Raw genomic sequence first — 21,193 nt, 5'->3', positions numbered from 1 at the left:
GAAGAGGGGGCGGGACTGGAGGACCGAGCGGGAGCGGCTGATCCTCCAACCAATCGGAATGAATGAAGGGCAGGACTGGAGGACTACGGAGGAGAGACTGGTCCTCCAACCAATCGGAGTGAATGAGGGGCGGGGCTGAGCCCGATCTCCCTCATTGGCTGAAAGCTGCTTTTGTGTCAAACTCCAGGAGAAAATGACGAGAGGTCATCATTTAAGGGTGAGGGAGGGGAGGTATAATTTGGAGGTGAGAAGAAGGTTCTTTACGCAGAGAGTTGTGGGGGTCTGGAACGCGCTACCGAGTAGGGTGGTGGAGGCAGGAACGTTGGACTCGTTTAAGATGCAGTTAGATAGGCACATGAGTGAAACGAGAATGGAGGGATATGGTAGGGGCTATTAAATAGGGTTAAACCTCGGAGACACCGGAAGGGCAGGCTGTATGATTAATATTTTTTGTCTTTATTCCACAGGTGGAGGTCCACCTCGTGTCAAGCGAGGGGCATGCACACGGCGGGTCGTGCGTGGACTGCTCTTGGAAGTCCAGGAGTGGCCTAGTACTTCATGTCGGTGTGTGTGCTTGATCCTGGACTGGTAGACGGGCGCCGCAACAGCTCAGTGACTAGCACTGCTGGCTGTGCAGACACATGGATTTGGGCCTGTGTCTGTGGGAGTTTGCGCATTCTCCCTGTGGTTGCGTGGGTTTCCTCCGGGCACTCCGGTTTCCTCCCACACCCCAAAGATGTGCTCTTAGGCTAATCGGTTTTTACCAAATTGACACTATTTCTTCCCTGAATCTGACTGAGTAGGGTTCCATTCGTAGACATGCAGGGTAGAATAGGTGTAGGGTGATGCGGCGGCGCGGGCTCGTTGGGCCGAAGGGCCTGTTTCCTGTGCTGGGTTGTTCTTTGTAAAACTGGACCTTTCTGTTTGTGGCTTTAATCAGATGGAGCCCTGTGGGTGTGGAGCAAACAGACCAACATTTGTCGCTGAGATGGGTTCATTCAGCACAGAGAGCAGGGATTATTTCAGGAAATTACACTATATTCCACACCCTATCCTGCCTTCTCCCCTATGTACTCTATGAGTATTGTGTATTGTCTGTATAGCTCGCAAGAAACAAACTTTTCATTGCATAAATTCAATTAAATGTTTGCACTCACCCAGAGAAACGTTTTGAAACTACAAAAGTAAAAATACATCTTGGTATGGCTCCTGCTCTGTCCAAGACCGTAATAAAGTACAAAGGGTTGTGAATGAAGCCCCGTCCCATCATGCAAACCAGCTATTGACTTTGTCTATACTTCCCACTGCCTCAGAAAAGCAGCCAGCATAATCAAGGACCTCACACACCCAAGACATACCCTCTTTCACCAGGAAAAAGATAGAGAAGTCTGAGGACTTATACCAACCATCTCTAGAACAGCTTCTTCCCTGCTGCCATCAGACTTTTGAATGAACCTACCTTGTATTAAGTTCACCTTTCTGTACACCTGATCTATGACTGTAACACTACATTCTACACTCTATCCTTCCCTTCTCTATGTATACTATGCTCTGTCTGTATAGCGTGCAAGCAACAATACCTTTTCACTGTATACTAATAGATGTGACAATAATAAATCAAATAATAGTCTTGAGTCTTCCAATGGGGAATGTAGACAGAGGGAGGCCAAACAGGGAAGACCTAAATCATTCTAATAACTTTATTCAACTTTTCTCAATAGTAAACACACTTACAATAAATTAAGGATTTGTAAATGAACCAGGTTCTAGCAGATAATATTGAAGGTAAGATTAGAACCTGTATACAAACTGAATAGATGAATGATCTGAAAGAATAGACAATGCTCGTTCACATTTCCAAACCATTACCAAAAGAATCAAAGAAAAAGGCATCACTAATTCTTTCAGAAAGACTGGTGTTTCAGTTTATAAAAACAGGAAACGTTGACATGTTACCGTTGAGTTATTAAAAACCTTTTCTAAAACCAAAAAGGTTAAATACACAAAAACTCAGGGTTCTTAACCAGGTCTACTTTCGACCAGACTAATCAGATTAGAATAATTTGCTTGGAACTCTGTCTGATGAATCCTCCCATTGAGTATCCAGTCATCTTGTGGTCTGTAGTGAGCTATGAATTACAGAATTACTATAGAAATAAAAACATTAAACCAAAGTCTCATTGTTTCCTAGTTTCTGAGTTTATTTAAAGAGATGCAAATAATTCTGTAAAAACAGAAAGTGTGTTTAGCTTTTCGGAACAATACAGTACAACAATTTAAAATTAATCTCAGGATTTTTGAAAAGCCCTCTATTCACACAGCAGACACGCACAGCTTCTTGTCGCGTTAGACGTTAAAATGAGTAAGTTCCTTTCCAAACGTAGAGCAGGTGAACAGTCTCAGTCCCCTGTGAACTGCCCCTAGAAGATTGGATGAATGAGCAAATTTAACCTCACACCCCTTCCCCAATGTGAACATCCTGGTGATTCATCAGTTCAATTTATCCATGAATGCTTTCTCATACACACGGTAAATGAATGGCTGTGAAACAGCGGTCAGGATAACTGATTGAACCCCTTCCCATACCCTTTGCATAAGAACATTAGAAATAAGAACAGAATTTTGGCTCCGCCAAATTCATGATTGATCCATTTGTATTCTAAAGTCCATATTCACAACCTTTAATTCTTGTGCCCATTGTGAATCTATTTCCTTATTCCCTTAAAAATATTCAATGACCCCGCTTCCACTGCCTTTTAAAGCAGAATTCCAAAAATTCACAACCCTCTCAGAGAAAAATAATTTTCCTCATTTCTGTCTTAAAATCTTGCAAAGTTCATGTTATCTTTACAGCGTTTTACTACTTTCATGACTTCCAATTAAAACCAAGTGTATAAAAGTTATTAACTTGTGTTGCAGTTATATTACCAACCTTACTAATACATCTGTTAATGAATTTTTTTTTAATTGTTCCACAAGTAAGGATGTATATTTAACTAATCTACTGGGTTTCCAATAATGCTGGAATGGGTTTAGTTTTTAAAATGATTTCTGTCAATTTAGCACAAACTGCTAAACAACTTATTAATTCAGATGACGAAATGACAGTCAAACAGTTCCAAGGAAAGACTGGATAGGCTGGGTTTGTTTTTCTTGGAACAGAGTAGGTTGTGGGTGTATTTGATAAGAGTTTAATCATTTACTTATTATTCACAAGTAGGCTTATATTAACACTGAAATGAAGTTACTGTGAAATTTCTCCAGTAGCCACATCATAACGCATGTTCAGGTCAACGTACCTAACCAGCACGATTTTCAAAATGTGGGAGGAAACCAGAGCACCCGGAGGGAACCCATGCAGAGAACGTGCAAATTCCACACAGACAGTGACCCAAGCCAGGGATCGAACCTGGATCTCTGGCACAATGAAGCAGCAATGCTAACCACTGTGCCACCATGCCGCGCAATGTTATGAGAGGTGGATAGATTGTAAGAATCACTTCTCCATTGCAGAGGTGTTTAAGGGAGTTATAGAACAAAGAGATCTACAGAGACAGGTTCACAGCTCCTTGAAAGTGGAGTCACAGGTGGATGGGGAGGTGAAGAAGGCATTCAGCATGCTTGGTTTCATCAGTCAGAACACTGAATTCAGGAGTTGGGACGTCTTGTTGAAGTTGTGCAAGACATTGGTAAGGCCACACTTGGAGTACTGTGTACAGTTCTGGTCGCCCTATTACAGAAAGGATATTATTAAACTAGAAAGAGTGTAGAAAAGATTTACTAGGATGCTGCCGGAAATTAATGGTTTGAGTTATAAGGAGGGGCTGGATAGACTGGGACTTTCTAAGCTGGAGTGTTGGGGACTTACGGCTTCTAGAAGTCGATAAAATAATGAGGTACATAGGCCAGCTAGATCGTCAATATCTTTTCCCAAAGATGGGGAGTCTAAAACTAGAGGGCATAGGTTTAAGGTGAGAGGGGAGAGATACAAAAGGGTCCAGAGGGGCAGTTTGATCACAGATGGTGGTGAGTGTCTGGAGTGACCTGCCAGAGGTATTAGTAGAGGAGGTACAATTTTGTCCTTTAAAAAGCGTTTAGACAGTTACAAGGTAAGAATGATATAGAGGGATACGGAGGCAATTGAGTCTAGCTGAACGGTTAAAAACAGGCGGGCATGGACAAATTGAGTCAAAGGGCCTGCATCCATGATGTAAACCTCTATGACTCTCTAATAGAGAGCATAGGTTTAAGTTGAGGAGTAGGTGGTTTAGAGGTGATCTGAGGAAACATTTTTTCACCCAGAGTGTGGTGGAGGCAGGTACTCTCACAAAACTTAAAAAGCATCTCTACGAGTGCAATTCACCAAGATATAGTAGCCTACGGACAAAATACTGGTAAATGGGATTAGTATAGATTGGTATTTGATGGTCAGTATAGGCATGATGAGCTGAAAGGCCTGTTTCTGTGCTGTAGACTGTAAAATTAGATGCCCATGAACATGGATCAATCATGCATAGGATTCACAGAAAAATCCAGACACGGTATTTACTTGTGATTTCGCTGGTGTGTCCGCAGGTTGGATGAGGTAATGAATCCTTTCCCACACTTGCTGCAGGTGAACGGCCTCTCCCCAGTGTGAATTCGCTGGTGTGTCAGTAGTGTGGAGGACTGAGCAAATCCCTTCCCACATTCGGTGCAAGTGTACGGTCTCTCCCCGGTGTGAACTCGCTGGTGTATCAGCAGCGTGGCTAACTGAGTGAATCCTTTCCCGCACGCAGGGCAGGCGAACGGTTTCTCCCCGGTGTGAATCCGTTGGTGTGCAGCGAGTTGTTCTGATCCCCTGAACCCCGACCCACAGTAAGAGCACCTGAACGGCCTCTCGTCGGTGTGAGCTCGTTGGTGGCGCATCAGTTCTGCAGAACTTTTATAGCGTTTGTCGCAATCTGGGCATTTGAAAGGTCTCTCAAAAGTGTGGACTCGCTGGTGTTTGAGAAGGGTGGATAAATCAGTGAATCCCTTCCCACACTTGGTGCAGGTGAACGGCCTCTCCTGGGTGTGAACTCGCTCGTGTGTCCGCAGTGTGGACGACTGAGTGAATCCCTTCCCACAAACAAAGCAGGTAAACGGTCGCTCCCCAGTGTGAATTCGCCGGTGTTCAGCGAGTTGCTCTGATCCCCTGAACCCCGTCCCACAGTGGGAGCACCTGAACGGTCTCTCGTCAGTGTGAACTCGTTGGTGGCGCACCAGTTTCGCAGAAACTTTGTAGCCCTTCCCACAGTCCTGGCATTTAAACGGTCTCTCGTCCGTGTGAATTTGCTGGTGTTGCAGCAGCCCTGACGACCGAGTGAATCCCTTCCCGCACTGGGAGCAAGTGAACGGCCGCTCCCCAGTGTGAATTCGCTGGTGTGTCAGCAGCCCTGACGACCGAGTGAATCCCTTCCCGCACTCAGGGCAGGTAACCGGCCTCTCCTCGGCGTGACCGCGCTGATGAGTTTCCAGCCCCGACGGGGGTCTGAATTCTTCCTCACAGTCCCCACACTTGCGTGGTTTCTCTCCAGGGCGAACGGCGCTTTTTCCTTCCATGTTCAAGACTCGCCCGTGTTCAGGTTGCAATAAATTGGAAGATTCTGTCTGATCTGGACGGGATGTTTGTTTCTCAACTGCAAAGCCATAAAATTGATTTTAAACAGAAGAAAAAAAGGGAGTGAGACAGAACTCACAAGAACGCAAAGGCAGGCTGTGACATTGAGCTGAACAAATCTGACAATTTGTGGGGATGGTACTAGGAAAAAGAGACCATGTAAACTGCTGGTTTGTTGCTAAAAACCCAACTGGTTCACTGATGTCCTTCAGGAAAGGGAACCTGCCGCCTGGTCTCGGTCTACACAATACTTTGGCCTCTATAAGAACATGAGAAATAGGAGCAGGAAAAAAAACCCAAAAGGTCCATCAATACATGTACACTGCTGCCCAATGCCCCCTAGAAAGATGGAGGCCGCACATGCGCCCTGCTGCTCATTGCCCCTAATCAAGATGGCGGCCGCGCACTCCCATTGTTCACTAAAGATGGCGGCTGAAAAATCTGTCCCTGCGCAGGGCCTCGAGATTATTCTTTGTGGTTTCAAGCCTAAAACCGTTTTTTGTTTACGAACTTCCCCTTCCTACACTAGGTATTTATGAAACCATTCTCCTCCCCGCACTGCCGGCTAGATTTAACCTCACTCACTCGCTGAATCCAATCAGTTTCTGTCCTCACTGCAACTGCGGCACCACCCCGCCTGACCACTGCCAACACCCGCATTGCGCATGCTCCAGTCAGAGCAGCACTGCGCCGGCGCAATGACCTTCTGCCCTGAAGATTGGACTCATTCACCCTCGCTCTGCACTCTGGGTACCCGCACCGCCATTGGTAATGGATACTTCCTGCGACAATTATGATGGAGTCATTGATATCCAACAATTAGATCAGCGACATAGCATCTGAGTACGTGGGATCTGCTTCATAGTTTCATTTTAGATTTCATTAAAAGCCAAAAAAAATCCTAAATGTCAATGTGAAGTTAATGGAATCTCAGAGCTGATGTGAACTGGTGTCTTTTTTTCTCTCTCAAAGAGAACATTTTGACAGTTCCTGAGCGAAAGAATGTACTGAGTGTATATCAACAGATTTGAACTTCTACAGCTGAAATGGAGCTGAGGAGGTGACAAAAACGGTCGACGAAGGACGAGCCGTTGATGTTGTCTATATGGATTTCAGTAAGGCATTTGACAAAGTCCCTCATGGTAGGTTGGTAGAAAAGATTAAAGCTCATGGGATACGTGGCCAGGTATCTAGATGGGTAGAGAACTGGCTTGCTAAGAAGAGACAGAGAGTAGTAGTGGAAGGGTCCTTTTCTAGCTGGAGGTCTGTCACTAGTGGTGTGCCGCAGGGCTCAGTACTGGGACCTCTTCTCTTTGTAGTGTATATAAATGATTTGGAAGAGGGAGTAGGTGGTGTGATCAGCAAATTTGCTGATGACACTAAGATGGCTGGATTGGCGGGCAGTGAGGAGCAGTGTCTGGCAATACAACGGGATATTGATAGGCTGGTTGATTGGGCAGATATATGGCAAATGGAGTTTAATCCGGAGGAGGTAATAAATTGTCCCTAAATTAGTTTCCCTCAATGTGGAATGCCATAAGCATAGATAAGGGTCATGGGTTGAGGGGACACTGTTAATGTCAAAATGGCGGCGTGGGCTCGTTGGGCCAAAGGGCCTGTTTCCCGGGCTGTTTTTGTTCTTTGTTCTCTTTGTTCTTTGAGTATTGATGCTGTTGCTGATAACCATTGTAACTGGACTGCAGTTGGAAGAATTTTCATTTACATAGCACTTTTCATAACCTCAGAATGTCTCTGTACAGAAAGCTTCCACACATAGAAATGTGATAATGACCAGAGATAACCAGGGCGGCACGGTAGCACAGTGGTTAGCACTGCTGCTTCACAGTTCCAGGGACCTGGGTTTTATTCCTGGTTTGGGTCACTGTCTGTGTGGAGTTTGCACATTCTCCTTGTGTCTACATGGGTTTCCTCTGGGTGTTCCAATTTCTTCCCAAAGATGTGCAGGTTCGGTTGATTGGCCATGCTAAAAAAATTGCCCCTTAGTATACTAGGATGCTTAGGTTAGAGGGATTAGTGGGTAAAATATATGGGGGTAGGGCCTGGGTGGGATTGTGGTCAGTGCAGACTTGATGCGCTGAAGGGCCTCTTTCTGCACTGTGGTTCTATGATTCAACTTGTTTTTAGTGAAGTTTGTTGAGAATTAAATGCAAAATTAATTTAGAATAAAATTTTACATAAAGTTTGAAAACAATGTTACTCAATCTGAATCTAGGGTCATAAACCTAAACAAAATAAACAGTGAAGTTTTGAGGAGGCAACTTGGTTATGGTGGATTAGGAAAATACATCAAATGCTGGTAGACAGGTAATGGCTGGTATTTAAACAATTAATACATGATTTATAACAAATATAGATCATTTTAAGGCACAAATTCCCAACAGGAAAAGTGAGTCACCATGCAAACAAAAGAAGTTAAAGGTTGTATTAAATCAAAGGAAAAGTCTTATATATGGAGGATTGGGAGCATGTTCGAATGCAACTAAGGTGGACCAAAAAAATGATGAAGAAAGAGAAAAAGAAATATGAATGGAAATTAGTAACAAACACAAATACAGAATTTAGATGTTTCTAGTTATGTAAAAAGGACAAGGTTACAGACATAAGTATGGGTCCATTACAGGAAGATATGGTATATTTTATAATGGGAGAAGAGGGAAATGTTGGAGAAGTTAAGTCATTACTTTGTGTCTGTTTTCAAGGAGGAATGGACACAAATCCTGCCAGAAATAAGAGAGAAACAAGGGACCAGTAGGAATGAAGGACTGAAAGAGATTAGTGGAAAAGTAGCACTGGAGAAATTAATGGGGTTAAAAGTTAATAAATCCCCAGGACCTGATGATTTACATCCCAGCATGTTGGAGGAAAAAGCTGTAAAGACACAAGATATGGTCATCTTGAAAAATTCTATAGGTTTTGGAACGATGCTTGCAGATTTGAGGTTTATATTATTTTTCTATTCATTTGTGGGACATGGATGTTACTGGTTGGCCAACGTTTATTGCCCATCCCTAGTTGCCCTTGAGAAGGTGGCTTCTTGAATCTCTTCCTGTTGGGGAACACTTCAGCAGTCACGAGCATTCAGTCTCTGATCTTCGGTAAGTGTTCTCCTAGGCGGCCTTCATGACACAGGACAACGCAGAATGGCTGACAGAAACTGATAGGCAAGTTCCGCACACATGAGGATGGCCGCCACGACTTGTCTGGGCTTGCAAAATCTCAATAACTGTCCTAGCTGGAGACAATACACCTATGCATAACCCTCTCTCCACTCATATTGTCTGTACCTTTAAGGCTTGATTACCTGTAAAGACTCACATTCCAACCACTATCTTGCAAATTGTGTTTGTGTCTATATATGTCCTGTTTGTGAACACAACTCCCCACTCACCCAAAGAAGGAGCAACACTCTGAAAGTTAGTGCTACCAAATAAACCCGTTGGACTTTAACCTGGTGTTGTGAGACTTCTTCCTATTCTTGAATCGCTGCAGTCCATGTTCTTTGAGTTGACCCCCAATGCCGCTAGAGAGGGAATTCCAGGATTTGACTCAGAAAGAGTGTGACATTTTTCCAAGTCAGGATGATGAGTGCCTTGGAAGGGGACTTGCAAGTGGTGGTGTTCCCATATATCTGCTGCCCTTGTCCTTCTAGATGGAAGTGGTTGTGGGCTTGGAAGGATATTTGGTGATTTGCTGCAGAGCATCTTGTAGTACACGCTGCTGTTACAGTGCATCAGAGGTGGAGGGATTGAATGTTTGTAGATGCCAATCAAGTGGGTTGCTATATCATGGATGGTGTTAAGCTTCTTGAGTGTTGTTGGAGCTGCATCCATCCAGGCAAATGGGGAGTATTCCGACACATTCCTGACTTGTGCCTTGGTTGAAAATGTAATCCTACTATTTAAGATGTGGAGATGCTGGTGTTGGACTGGGGTGGACAAGATGAGAGATCGCACAATACCAGGTTAAAGTCCAACAGGTTTATTTGAAATCACAAGCTTTCAGAGTGCTGCTTCTTTGTCAGCTGCACTTCACCTGACGAAAGAGCAGTGCTCCAAAAGCTTATGATTTGAAATGAACCTTTTGGACTATAACTTGGTGTCATATGACCTCTCATCTTGTCCACTATTTAAGATCTAATGCAGGGGGGAGCTATACAATAAATGGCAGAATCATCAGGAGTATAGAAACACAGAGGGACCTGGGGGTGCAAGTCCACAGATCCCTAAAGGTGGCAGCACAGGTGGAGAGGGTGGTGAAGAAGGCATATGGCATGCTTGCTTTTATTGGACGGGGGATAGAGTATAAAAGTTGGCATATGATGTTACAGCTATATAGAACGTTGGTTAGGCCACATTTGGAATACTGCATCCAGTTCTGGTCACCACACTACCAGAAGGACGTGGAGGATTTGGAGAGAGTACAGAAAAGGTTTACCAGAATGTTGCCTGGTATGGAAGGTCTTCGCTATGAGGAGAGATTGGGCAAACTGGCGTTGTTCTCCCTGGAAAGACGGAGGATGAGGTGTGACCTAATAGGGGTGTATAAAATTGTGAAGGGCATAGATAGGGTGAACAGTGGGAAGCTTTCTCCCAGGTCAGAGGTGACGAACACAAGGAGTCACAAGTTCAAGGTTAAGGGGGCAAGGTTCAACACAGATGTCAGGGAGACATATTTTACACAGAGGGTGGTGGGGACCTGGAATGCACTGCCAAGCAGGGTGGTTGAGGCGGACACGCTGGGATCGTTTAAGACTTATCTAGATAGCCACATGAACAGACTGGGAATAGAGGGATACAAACGAATGGTCTAGTTGGGCGCATGAGCAGTGCAGGCTTGGAGGGCCAAAGGGCCTGTTCCTGCGCTGTATTGTTCTTTGTTCTTTAAAGGAGGGAGAAAATGGGGAACTACAGACCTGTAATCCTGACATCAATACTGAGGAAAATATTGGAATCTATTACAAAGGATATGTTAACAGTAATACTTCAAAAATAATGATCTGACTGGGCAGATTCAGCAAGGATTTATGAAAGGGAAGTCATGTTTGCAAAACTGTTGGAGTTTTCCTGAGGATATCATTACGGAATAAATAAAGGAGAACCAGAGGATGTAGTTTATTTGGATTTTCAGAAGGCTTTTGATAAGGTCAACATAGGAACCTAGTAAACAAAATGAGAACAAATGAGATTGGGGTAATGTACTGGCATGGATTGACGATTGCTTAATGATGGAGAAGTGGGACATCCTGTTTCCAAACACATCCCACCCTGTTCACACTGAGAATCCTGGAGTGGGGACTCGGGACATTCAGCCTCCAAACACATCCCACCCTGTTTACACTGAGAATAGTAGGAAGTCTCACAATACCAGGTTAAAGTCCAATAGATTTATTTGGTAGCACAAGCTTTCAGAATGTCGCTCCTTCTTCAGGTGAGTGAGCAAAGGATCTCTAAGTGGGGAAAGAGCTTTAACCAGTTACATAGCCTGAAAAAAAATCACACACAGCAGGGAGAATCCATACACGTGTTGTGTGTGCAGTCAAGGCTTCAACTGATCATCCAACCTGGAGAAATACAAGGACATTGATACTGTAAAGAAACCATGGAAACATGCGGACTGTGGAAAGGAATTCACTTGCCCATCCCAGCTGGAATCTCATTGATGGATTCACACTGGGGAGAGATCGTTCACCTGCTCTGTGTGTGGGAAAGGATTCACTCTGATGTCTAGCCTTCAGTTACACCTGCGAGTTCACACTGATGACTTTTAAATGTTCTGATTGTGGGAAATGCTTTAAAATCTCACCAGATCTAATGAAGCACCAGTTTGTTCGCACTGATGAGAGAACTTTCAGCTGTTTTCAACATGAGAAGAGATTCAGTCATCCCACCTCATTCAACACCAGTGTGTTCACACCGGGGATAGGCCATACACCTGCTGTGTATGTGGGAATGGATTCATTTCATCATCCAACCCACTGAGACACCAATAGGTTCACACAGGGGAGAAGATATTCACCTGCTCTTTGTATGGGACAGACTTTTCCTCAAGTCTTCCAACCTGCTGAGACACCATTGGGGAGAGGCCGTTCACCTGCTATGTATGGGGAAAGAGATTTATTTGTTCATTCACCTGCTGATGCACCAGTGAGTTCACAAGTGACTGCAGAGGTTGGAATCTGCTGTTGCTTTTTTTTCTGTTGCTGCCAGTAACCCCTGCAATTGGGCAAGAGTTTAATATTCTGGATATCTGTTAAATAATTCAATGTTTATGAAAGCAGACAAGTGTCAGGAAAACAAAGGTAGTTTTACAGGATTTATATTTGTAGTGTTAAATATTAGAAATAAGGTATCATTTTAAGTGGGTTTAATTTGGTGTTTCTGTGTAAGGATGGATAAATCTGTAGTTAGATTCATGCAAGACAAAGATGTTTGTATGTGCCGGGGTTTTGCTTTTAATTCAAATTGTGCCTCCATTTTGCTTAGAGAAGTTGCAGCATGAAGAGTAAAGGAAGGCTGGCAGAAGTCAAAGTCATTGCTTAGTAACCTGAGACCTTTTCCAGAGGAAAGAGATTTCCCTTTTTCTTAGTTAAACTGAAAGCCAGGGTAGTTGGACGTACGGTAGTGAGAGAGAAGGCAACTTTTACGGTTCTGTTGGAAGCAGCTGGTTTAGAAGGCTAGGGAGGGAACATTTCTCTCAGCTTTGCCAGAATAAAAGCCATACAACGAACTAATGGTTAAGAAAATAAGTGAAGAGATAAAGGGCCTGTCGGAAAGGGAACTAGAGAATTGAAGTTTCCAAGAAGTAACAGAAGTTAACAGAATTTGAGGAACCTGGAAACCAAAACAGATTACTATTGAGTGAAGTCACAGAGAGTCTAAAAGGATTGTGAGAAGCGCAAAATGTATTTGCAGTAGCATCATAGAATCCCTACAGGAGGCCATTCAGCCCATCAAGTCCGCAACAGCACTCTGACAAAGTATCTTACCCAGGTCTTATCTCCCAGACTATCCCCAGTAACCCATACATTTAATATGGCTAATCCATCTAACCTACACACCTTTGAACACTAAGGGGCAATTTAGCATGGCCAACCCACGTAACCTGCACATCTTTGGACCGTGGGAGGAAGCCTGACCACCGGAGGAAATCCACGGAGGCACAAGAAGAACGTACAAACTCCACATAGTCACCCAAGGCCGGAATTAATCCCAGGTCTCTGACACTATGAAGCAGCAGCGCTTACCACTGTGTCACCGTATCACCCTTTCATTAGTAGTGCTAATGTTTGTGAGAAATTACTACACTTTGTGAGACATCATTTGAAATAACTGAAAATTTGGGGCTGGACCTCAGAGTTTGTGTAAAAGTCTTTAAGACAAAGGGAACCTGAAGGGAGAGATGTAAAACCTGGAAATGAAACATTGATGGAAGCAGATGAGGGGAGACATTATTTAAAAGATTTGAAAGTGTCTTTTCGGAAGCAGAATTTGAAATCATGTATGTGGACGCCGGAGTTCAGTGAGACAAGGTGGCTCAAAGTATAAGAATCACCTGGGGAGGATTTTGAGGAGAAACCTACAGTAATTCATGGGTTCAGAGCAGAGTTTTGTCTAACCACAGCCAGCCTCTGTGATGAAAGAGTCTGTATGTTACTGAGACCATAGCCTAAGATACACCACTGTTAGTCTTAAAATCTGTGTATACTTACAAAGATAAGTGGTGATCATAATCCAAATTTCATACTTAATAAATGATTTTGTTGTTAAAACTAATTAGCAGCCCCGCGATTCTGTTCCTCTACGTTTTCTATGAAAAAGTTAAGGATACAGTCTTTTGCGCCAGTGTTTCATTCTCGGATCTTCCTGTCCAGTTATAACACAGAGGAAAATAATTTGTGAAGTGAACCTGAGGAGTGTGCAATGGGCAGCACGTAGGTTAAGTGAGGCAAGCAAACAAAAAGGCCAATTGAATATAACGTGGGATAATGTGAACTTGTTCACTTTGACAGCAAGGATAGGAAAGCAGCATATTATTTAAATAGAGAGAGATTACAGAATTCTGAGGTGCAGAGGGATTTGAGTGTCCTAATACATGAATCACCAAAACTTAGTCTGCAGGTATAGCAAGTAATTAGGATGACAAATAGAATATTGTTGTTTATTACAAGGGGGCTGGATATAAGAGTAAGGAGGTTTTTCAAGAGTTGTACAGAGCTTTGTTGAGACCATGTTTAGACTACAGTGTACAGTTCTGGTTTATTTATTTATGAAGTGACCCAATTGCATTAGAAACAGTTCAGAGAAGCTTCACTCCCCAGATTTCTAAAATAATGGATTTATCCTATGAAGAAAAGTTTGACAGGTTGGGACTATATCCATTGGAGTTTAGAAGAATGAGAGGTGATCTTACTGAAACACACGAGATCCTGAGTGGACTTGGCAGAGAGAATGCTGAAGGGATACTTCCCCTTGTTGCAGAAACTGGAACCGGTGGCAGTTTACAAATAAGTCTCCACTTAAGATGGAGATGAGGATATTTTTTTCCCTGAGGGCTGTGGATCTGTAGATTCTTTCCCCAAGAGAGTGGTGGAGGCAGGATCACTGAATATGTTTTAAGGCTGAGTTTGATAAATTCTTGATTGACAAGGGAGTGAAATAGGAAGGAAAGTTTAAAGATTTTAACTTAGTAAGATAGAGGGTTATAGGTGAGCCTAGTAATCTCTGAGGTAGGGACATGTTCGGCACAACTTTGTGGGCCAAAGGGCCTGTATTGTGCTGTAATTTTTCTACGTTTCTATGAATGTGAGTTGAGACCACAATCAGATCAGCCATGATCTTATTGAATGGTGGAACAGATCGAAGGGCGAAGTGGCCTATTCCTGCTCCTAATTTGTATCTGTTAACCCTTGATTTTTTTTTGAAATGATTCACAGTTATTGGTAACAGTATTAGATTTTATTCCGTATCATTAAGAGCTGACACAGTCTAATGTCTGAGCAGTAGTATCAAGGTGCAGCAGCATTACCATAACACTCTGCGTAGGAGCACCATTTCCATGGAAACGCTCCCTGCTCTGCCCCAGATGCCATGGCACCAGTCAATGCAATATGTAAAACCTCAACAAATCTCTGTGCTCGGGGAATCCCTTCTTATACTTTTTTACATCGCAAAGTCTATGGAGACTGACTTAACCCAATCATTGCTAACATCTGAATGGACCAAGACCTGTCATTGAACCATCTGTACCCACCCAACTCACATCAAACTCTCAAACAATTGTCTTCCCACACTCTGAACCCCATACGTGGAGTCAACATTCCCATGCCAAGCAAAGAAACAAAGAACAGTACAGAACAGGAACAGGCCCTTCGGCCCTCCAAGCCTGCACCAATCGTGTGTTCCTAACTGGACCATCTGTTTGTATCCCTCTATTCCCACTCTGTCCATGTGGCTATCTAGGTAAGTCTTAAATGATCCTAGCCTGTCTGCCTCAACCAGCTTGCTTGGTAATACATTGCAGGCCCCCACCACCCTCTGTGTAAAATATATCCCCTGCTTTTTGAACCTTGCTCCCCCTTACCTTGAACTTGTGACCCTGGGAAAAAGCTTCCCACTGTTCACCCTATCTATGCCCTTCATAATTTTATACACCTCTGTGAGGTCACCCATCAACCTCCGTCTTTCCAGGGAGAACAACCCTAGTTTACTCAATCCCACCTCGTGACTAATACCCTGCATACTAGGCAACACCCTGGTAAACCTTTTCTGTACTCTCTCCAAAGCCTCCACATCCTTCTGGTAATGTGGCGACCAGAACTGGACGCAGTTCTCCAAATGTGGCCTAACCATCGTTCTATATAACTGTAACATCATATGCCAACTTTTATACTCCATGCCCCATCCAATAAAGGCAAGCATGCCATATGCCTCTTCACCACCTTTTCCACCTGTGCTGCCACCTTTAAGGATCTGTGCACTTGCACATCCAGATCCCTCTATACTCCTGATGGTTCTGCCTTTTATTGTATAGCTCCCCCCTGCATTAGATCTATCAAAATGCATCACTTCGCATTTATCTGAATTAAATTCCAGCTGCCACTTCTCCCTCCAATTTTCCAGCCTATCTATATCCTGCTGCACTCTCTGACAATGTTCATCACTATGTGCAACTCCAGCAATCTTTGTGTTGTCTGCAAACTTACTAATCAGACCAGCTACATCTTCTTCCAAATCATTTATATATGTCACAAACAGCAGAGATCCCAGTACAGAGGCCTGCAGAACACCACTACTCACAGGCCTCCAATCACAAAAAGACCCCTCCACTGCTACCCTCTGTCTTCCATGGCCAAGCCAGTTCTGTACCCATCTAGCTAGACCACCTTTGATCCCATGAGATTTAACCTTTGTACCAGCCTGCCATGAGGGACCTTGTCAAATGCTTTACTAAAATCCATGTAGACAACATCCACAGCTCTTCCCTCATCAATCATTTTTGCCACCTCCTCAAAAAACTCAACCAAATTATTGAGGCATGATCTCCCTCGTACAAAACCCATTACCTTACCCATAGGGCAACCCTTATCCTTCTCCATGACAATCTGAAAGTTTACAGAATTGTGGTCACTGTTCGTCACATGTTCCCCCATTTAAATTTTGATGAACTGACTGGACTTATTCCCCATTACTAGGTCCAGTATAGCCCCCTCTCTAGTTGGACTATCAACATATTGTTCCAAAGAACCTTTCTGGACACATTTTATAAATTTCTCCCTGGCCGAACTCCCAGCCCTGAGGGATTTCCAGTCTACATGAGCGAAATTAAAGTCTCCCACTACAACAACTCTATTTTTTGTACACCTGTCCAGAATCTCCTTACATATCTGTTCTTCAACTTCCCGTGGGCTGTTGGAAGGCCTGTAGTATACCCCAGCATAGGGACTGTGCCCTCCCTGTTTCTGAGCTCTACCCAGTGTCTCATTACATGATCCTTCCAAATTGTTCACCCTCTGTACTATGTAATATGCTCCCTAACCAGTATTGCTACTCCCCATCTCTTCCAGCCCCTCCTCTGTCTCACCTAAAACACTTATACCCCAGAATATTCAGCTGCCAGTCCTGTCCTTTTAACTAAGTCTGTCACTGCAACCACATCCAAGTTCCATTCATGTATTAAGGCTCTAAGTTCATCTGTCTTGCCTGTTACGCTCCTTGCATTTAAGCAAATGCACTCCAGACCTCCAGGCCCACTGAGTTCATCCTCCCCCCAGATTGCTCTCCCTCTTAGGTAGCCTTGTTTTGGCCCCATTTTCGTCCCCAGTCTCTATGCTTGCTGACCTACTGTTTTGATTCCCACCCCCCTGCCAAATTAGTTTAAGCTCACCCGAATCACACTAGCAAACTCCCAGCCAGGATATTGGTGTCCCTCCAGTTCAGGTGCAACCCATCCTTCTTTTACAGGTCCCATCCTCCCTGGAAGGCTCCCCAGTGATCCACAAATCAGAAACCCTCCCTCCTGCACCAGTTCTTTAGCCATGCGTTCAGCTGCACTATTTCCCTGTTCTTAGCCTCACTAGCATGTGGCACAGGGAGTAATCCAGAGATTGCTACCCTAGAGGCCCTGTTTTTTTAGCCTTCTACCCAACTCCTTAAATTGCTCTTGCAGGACCCCCCCTGCTCTTTCTGCCTATGTCATTTGTACTAATGTAGACAATCTGTCTGATTACCCTCCCTGTTTAGGATGCTTTCTACCCATTCAGAGACATCCAGGGCCCTGGCACCAGGGATTTCGTTCGTGCCCACAGAACCGTCTGTCTGTGCCTCTATTAAACCCCCCACTACTATTGCCCTCCTATTCTTCCCCTTTCCCTCCTGAGACACAGAGCCCGACTCCAATCCAGGGACCAAGCAGTGAAAACATGGTGACCTTGACATCCAGATGATGTCTAGGACTCAAGGCACTCTTGCTTTCTTTGTCCTCTGGGAGCTGTTTATCCACACAGCAAGTCGTTTGTTCTCAGCTCTGTAGGATTTCTGCTGAGGATTGGCCCCCTGTTACACCTTTCGGATCAATAAAACATTTGGTCAATGAAGACCCAAACCACAATTTCCCATCCTGTGACCTGTCAACCATCCTTACCCAGAGCGTAATCACAACAGGAATAAAAACAGGACAAGTGTAACAATCAAATTCAAAATAAACAGTCAGACATCAAATTTAATTTAATGTGAACTAATTTGCAAAATACAAAGCCCATGATTCTTAGAATCCACACCTTGAGAGAGAGGAGTACTCTCTCCTCTGATTCTTCACAAATTCTCCCTCAGTGTACCTGAACAGGGGCTGGTGTGTGGTATCTTGGGGATTTTCACAGTAACATCATTGCAGTGTTAACGTAAGCGTACTTGTGGCAATAATAAATAAACTAAACTCAATTTCAGTCCATTATTTTCCATTTCTACTCTGACCCTGCCTGGGGTATCAGTTACTTGATCTTTTGTTTTCCCGAAGGTACGCCATGAGTTCTAAATTACTAGTACAAGCCCATTTGCTTCAAGCAAGAAATCAAGCAAGGATGCAAAATATTCTCCAGCTCATTCTTTTCCCCTATCCAACTTGTGGACAATTTTTACTGAGGATTGTTTCTCCCAAGCCCATGATTGATCCAATCCAAATTTTTATAATCCTTTTTACTAACTTTACTCATCCTTTGACTATGATCTGTGTTTAATTCCATCCTGGTGACTCTGAGGTCCATCTCTCTCTGGAGTGTGTGTCAATGTCTTGATGTCATAACGTTGTCTCATTCTCCTGGCCACATTAACCATTTCACGTCCTGATGTTTGTCAAGTAACTGTGCATGTTTGGGATTCAGAGCATTTCATCATGAATTTATACTGGTTATTGCTTTACATGTAACAAATTACATCTGCACACGCACATCAGTATCATGTCACACATTCTTAACTTTCAGATGTTTTAATTAATAGACACAGGTTTAAAGGTGCTGGGGAGCAAGTACAGAGGAGATGTTAGGGGTAAGATTTTCACTCAGAGGGTGGCGAGTGAGTGGAATCGGCTGCCGGCGGTGGTGGTTGAAGAGGCAAGCTGGCTGGGGTCTTTTAAAAGACTTCTGGATGAGTATATGGGATCTGATGGGATTGGGAGTTAGAGATAGTTCTATGGCTTGGTAGGTATAGATGTGATCGGCGCAACTTGTGAGCCGAAGGGCCTGTTTGTGCTGTAGCGTTCGATGTTCTAAAGTGGATGTCAATTTTGAGATCTTTGTCTCTCTCCCACTACATGGTCCTGATATTTCAGCTAGTAGTCAGGTTAGCAAATGTAGTTCTATTTTTTAAAAAAAATAAGCAAAAGGATACAAGTATTTCTAAGGTAAAGCCATCAACTTAGTCATCTCACCTCCACTTTCCTGACTTTCACTAGAATGTAGGTGGGTGTCAGATTGATATATTCCATTGCACTACACCACGTGAGTTACTCCATTTCCTTTAACATCCAGTACAACATTTTCATAACATCGTTAAAACAGAAATTAAACATTCCCATTTGATTTCAAGCATTATTTGTCTGGTTAGTTATTTGAGACGACAAACTGGGATTGCTCTCCTTGCAGTAAAGGAGATTGAGGGGAGATTTGATAAAACTTTTGAAGATTGTGACAGGTTTACACAGATGAACAAAAACAAAAAGCTGTTCCCATTAACCTGCAAGGATTAGGAAGACACAGATTTTAGGTTTTGGGGAGAGATGCAGGGGAAAGGAGGAAGAATATTTCTACACACCGGGATTGAGCTGGAAATCGCTGCTTGTTAAGGGCAGTGGAAGTGGAGATGATGAATCATTTCAAAAGAAAATTGACGGGCACTAGAGAGAAATAAACCTTCAGTGCAACAGGGACAGAACGGGGGCAACAGAACTGACTGATCTGCTCAACTCAGAGTCATTCAGTGGGCTGAATGGCCTCTTTCTCTACCTGAATGACATATAATCTAAAGACAGCAATTTCAGCTGCTCCCGTCTCACCAATTAACTGAAGTCCATCATCCTGCCGCCATTCTCATAAATCTCCTCTGCATCATCTCTAAGAATGTCACATCTTTCCTCCAGTGTGGGGCTCGTATATAGGGTTCCATTCTAGAGGGACAGAATTGAAAAGCAGGGAGGTTATGTTTAACTTGTTTAGGGTTAGACTACATTGGGAGCACTGTCAATGTTACTGATCTGCATTTAGAGAGAAAGGAAATAGAGGCATTGGAGAAAGAGGAACAAAGATTCATAACAGTAATCCCAGAACTGAGAGCATTTAACCCTCAGGAAAGGCTGGGCCTGCTTTTCTCTGGAAAAGAGGAGACTGAAGGGTGACCTGACTGAAGTCTTTAAGATGATGAAGGGGTTCAATAATCCAATAGGGATTTCAGGAGAAACCTCTTTACCCAGGTTGAGGTGAATAGTATGAACACGTTGAAGAGGAAGCTGGATACGTACATGAGGGATAAAGGAATAGACGGATATGCTGATGGGGGGAGATGAAGGGCAGTGGATGGAGGCTCACGTGGAGCATAAATACTGACACAGACCGATTGAGCCGACTGGCCTGGCCCAGTGCTGGAGACTCAATGGAACATAGACAAACGTATTTACTTTAGATCTACCTGTAACAGTAGGAAAAACACTATTATTTAGGTAGAATTTCTGTCCTTCATCAGCTTCTGTAGGTCATTTCAACGGAAATGTGCTCTGCCAGGCTCAAGGAGCATCAGCCCACTGGAAGCAATCCAGCAGAACGAAATCCTCTGACCCTCCCACTTCACCCACTGTCAGGATCAATATGGATCAGTCCAGGATGTGATAAACAGCAGAATACAATCCCTGTAATCACCTATGAATTCGCTGGTGGGTCAGCAGGATGGACAACAGAGTGAATCCCTTCCCACAGACGGAGCAGATGAACGGCCTCTCCCCAGTGTGAACTCGCTGGTGTATCAGCAGGTAAGTTGACCGAGTGAATCCCTTCCCACATTCGGAGCAGGTGAACGGCCTCTCCCCGTTGTGAACCCGCTGGTGTGTCAGCAGGGTGGACGTATCACTGAATCCCTTCCCACAGTCAGAGCAGGTGAACGGCCGCTCCCCGGTGTGAACTCGCTGGTGCGTCAGCAGGTTTGATGACTTAGTGAATTGCTTCCCACACACCGAACAGACGAACGGCCTCTCCCCTGTGTGAACTCGCTGGTGTGTCCTCAGGTGGGTCGACCGAGTGAATCCCTTCCCGCACTCAGAGCAGGGGAACGGCCTCTCCCCGGTGTGAAGTCGCTGGTGTGTCAGCAGGTTGAATGACTTAATGAAGCCCTTCCCACACACAGAGCAGGTGAACGGCCTCTCCCCGGTGTGTACGTGTCGATGAGTTTCCAGCTCAGACGGGCAATGAAATCCCTTCCCACAGTCCCCACATCTCCATGGTTTGTCCAGGATATGGGTGTCCTCATGATTCTCCAGGTTGGACAATCAGTTCAC

General features: G+C 44.1%; 1 protein-coding gene across 1 annotated transcript; it reads right to left on the bottom strand.

Annotated features, from left to right (window-relative positions):
* Positions 1–2,177: 2,177 nt before the first annotated feature.
* LOC145363521 (uncharacterized) lies at positions 2,178–21,184 on the bottom strand (the record flags this gene model as incomplete). The annotated part of the gene is made up of 2 exons (XM_080218712.1): positions 2,178–5,674; positions 20,562–21,184. Coding segments are annotated over 2 exons (1,752 nt in total), but the record flags the coding sequence as incomplete, so codon positions are not given.
* Positions 21,185–21,193: the final 9 nt, after the last annotated feature.

Source organism: Carcharhinus amblyrhynchos, unplaced genomic scaffold (assembly GCF_965287045.1).
Source record: "Carcharhinus amblyrhynchos unplaced genomic scaffold, sCarAmb.v2.hapA scaffold_39, whole genome shotgun sequence".
NCBI classification, from domain to species: domain Eukaryota; kingdom Metazoa; phylum Chordata; class Chondrichthyes; order Carcharhiniformes; family Carcharhinidae; genus Carcharhinus; species Carcharhinus amblyrhynchos.
This window is presented reverse-complemented; position numbering and strand designations above follow the sequence as displayed.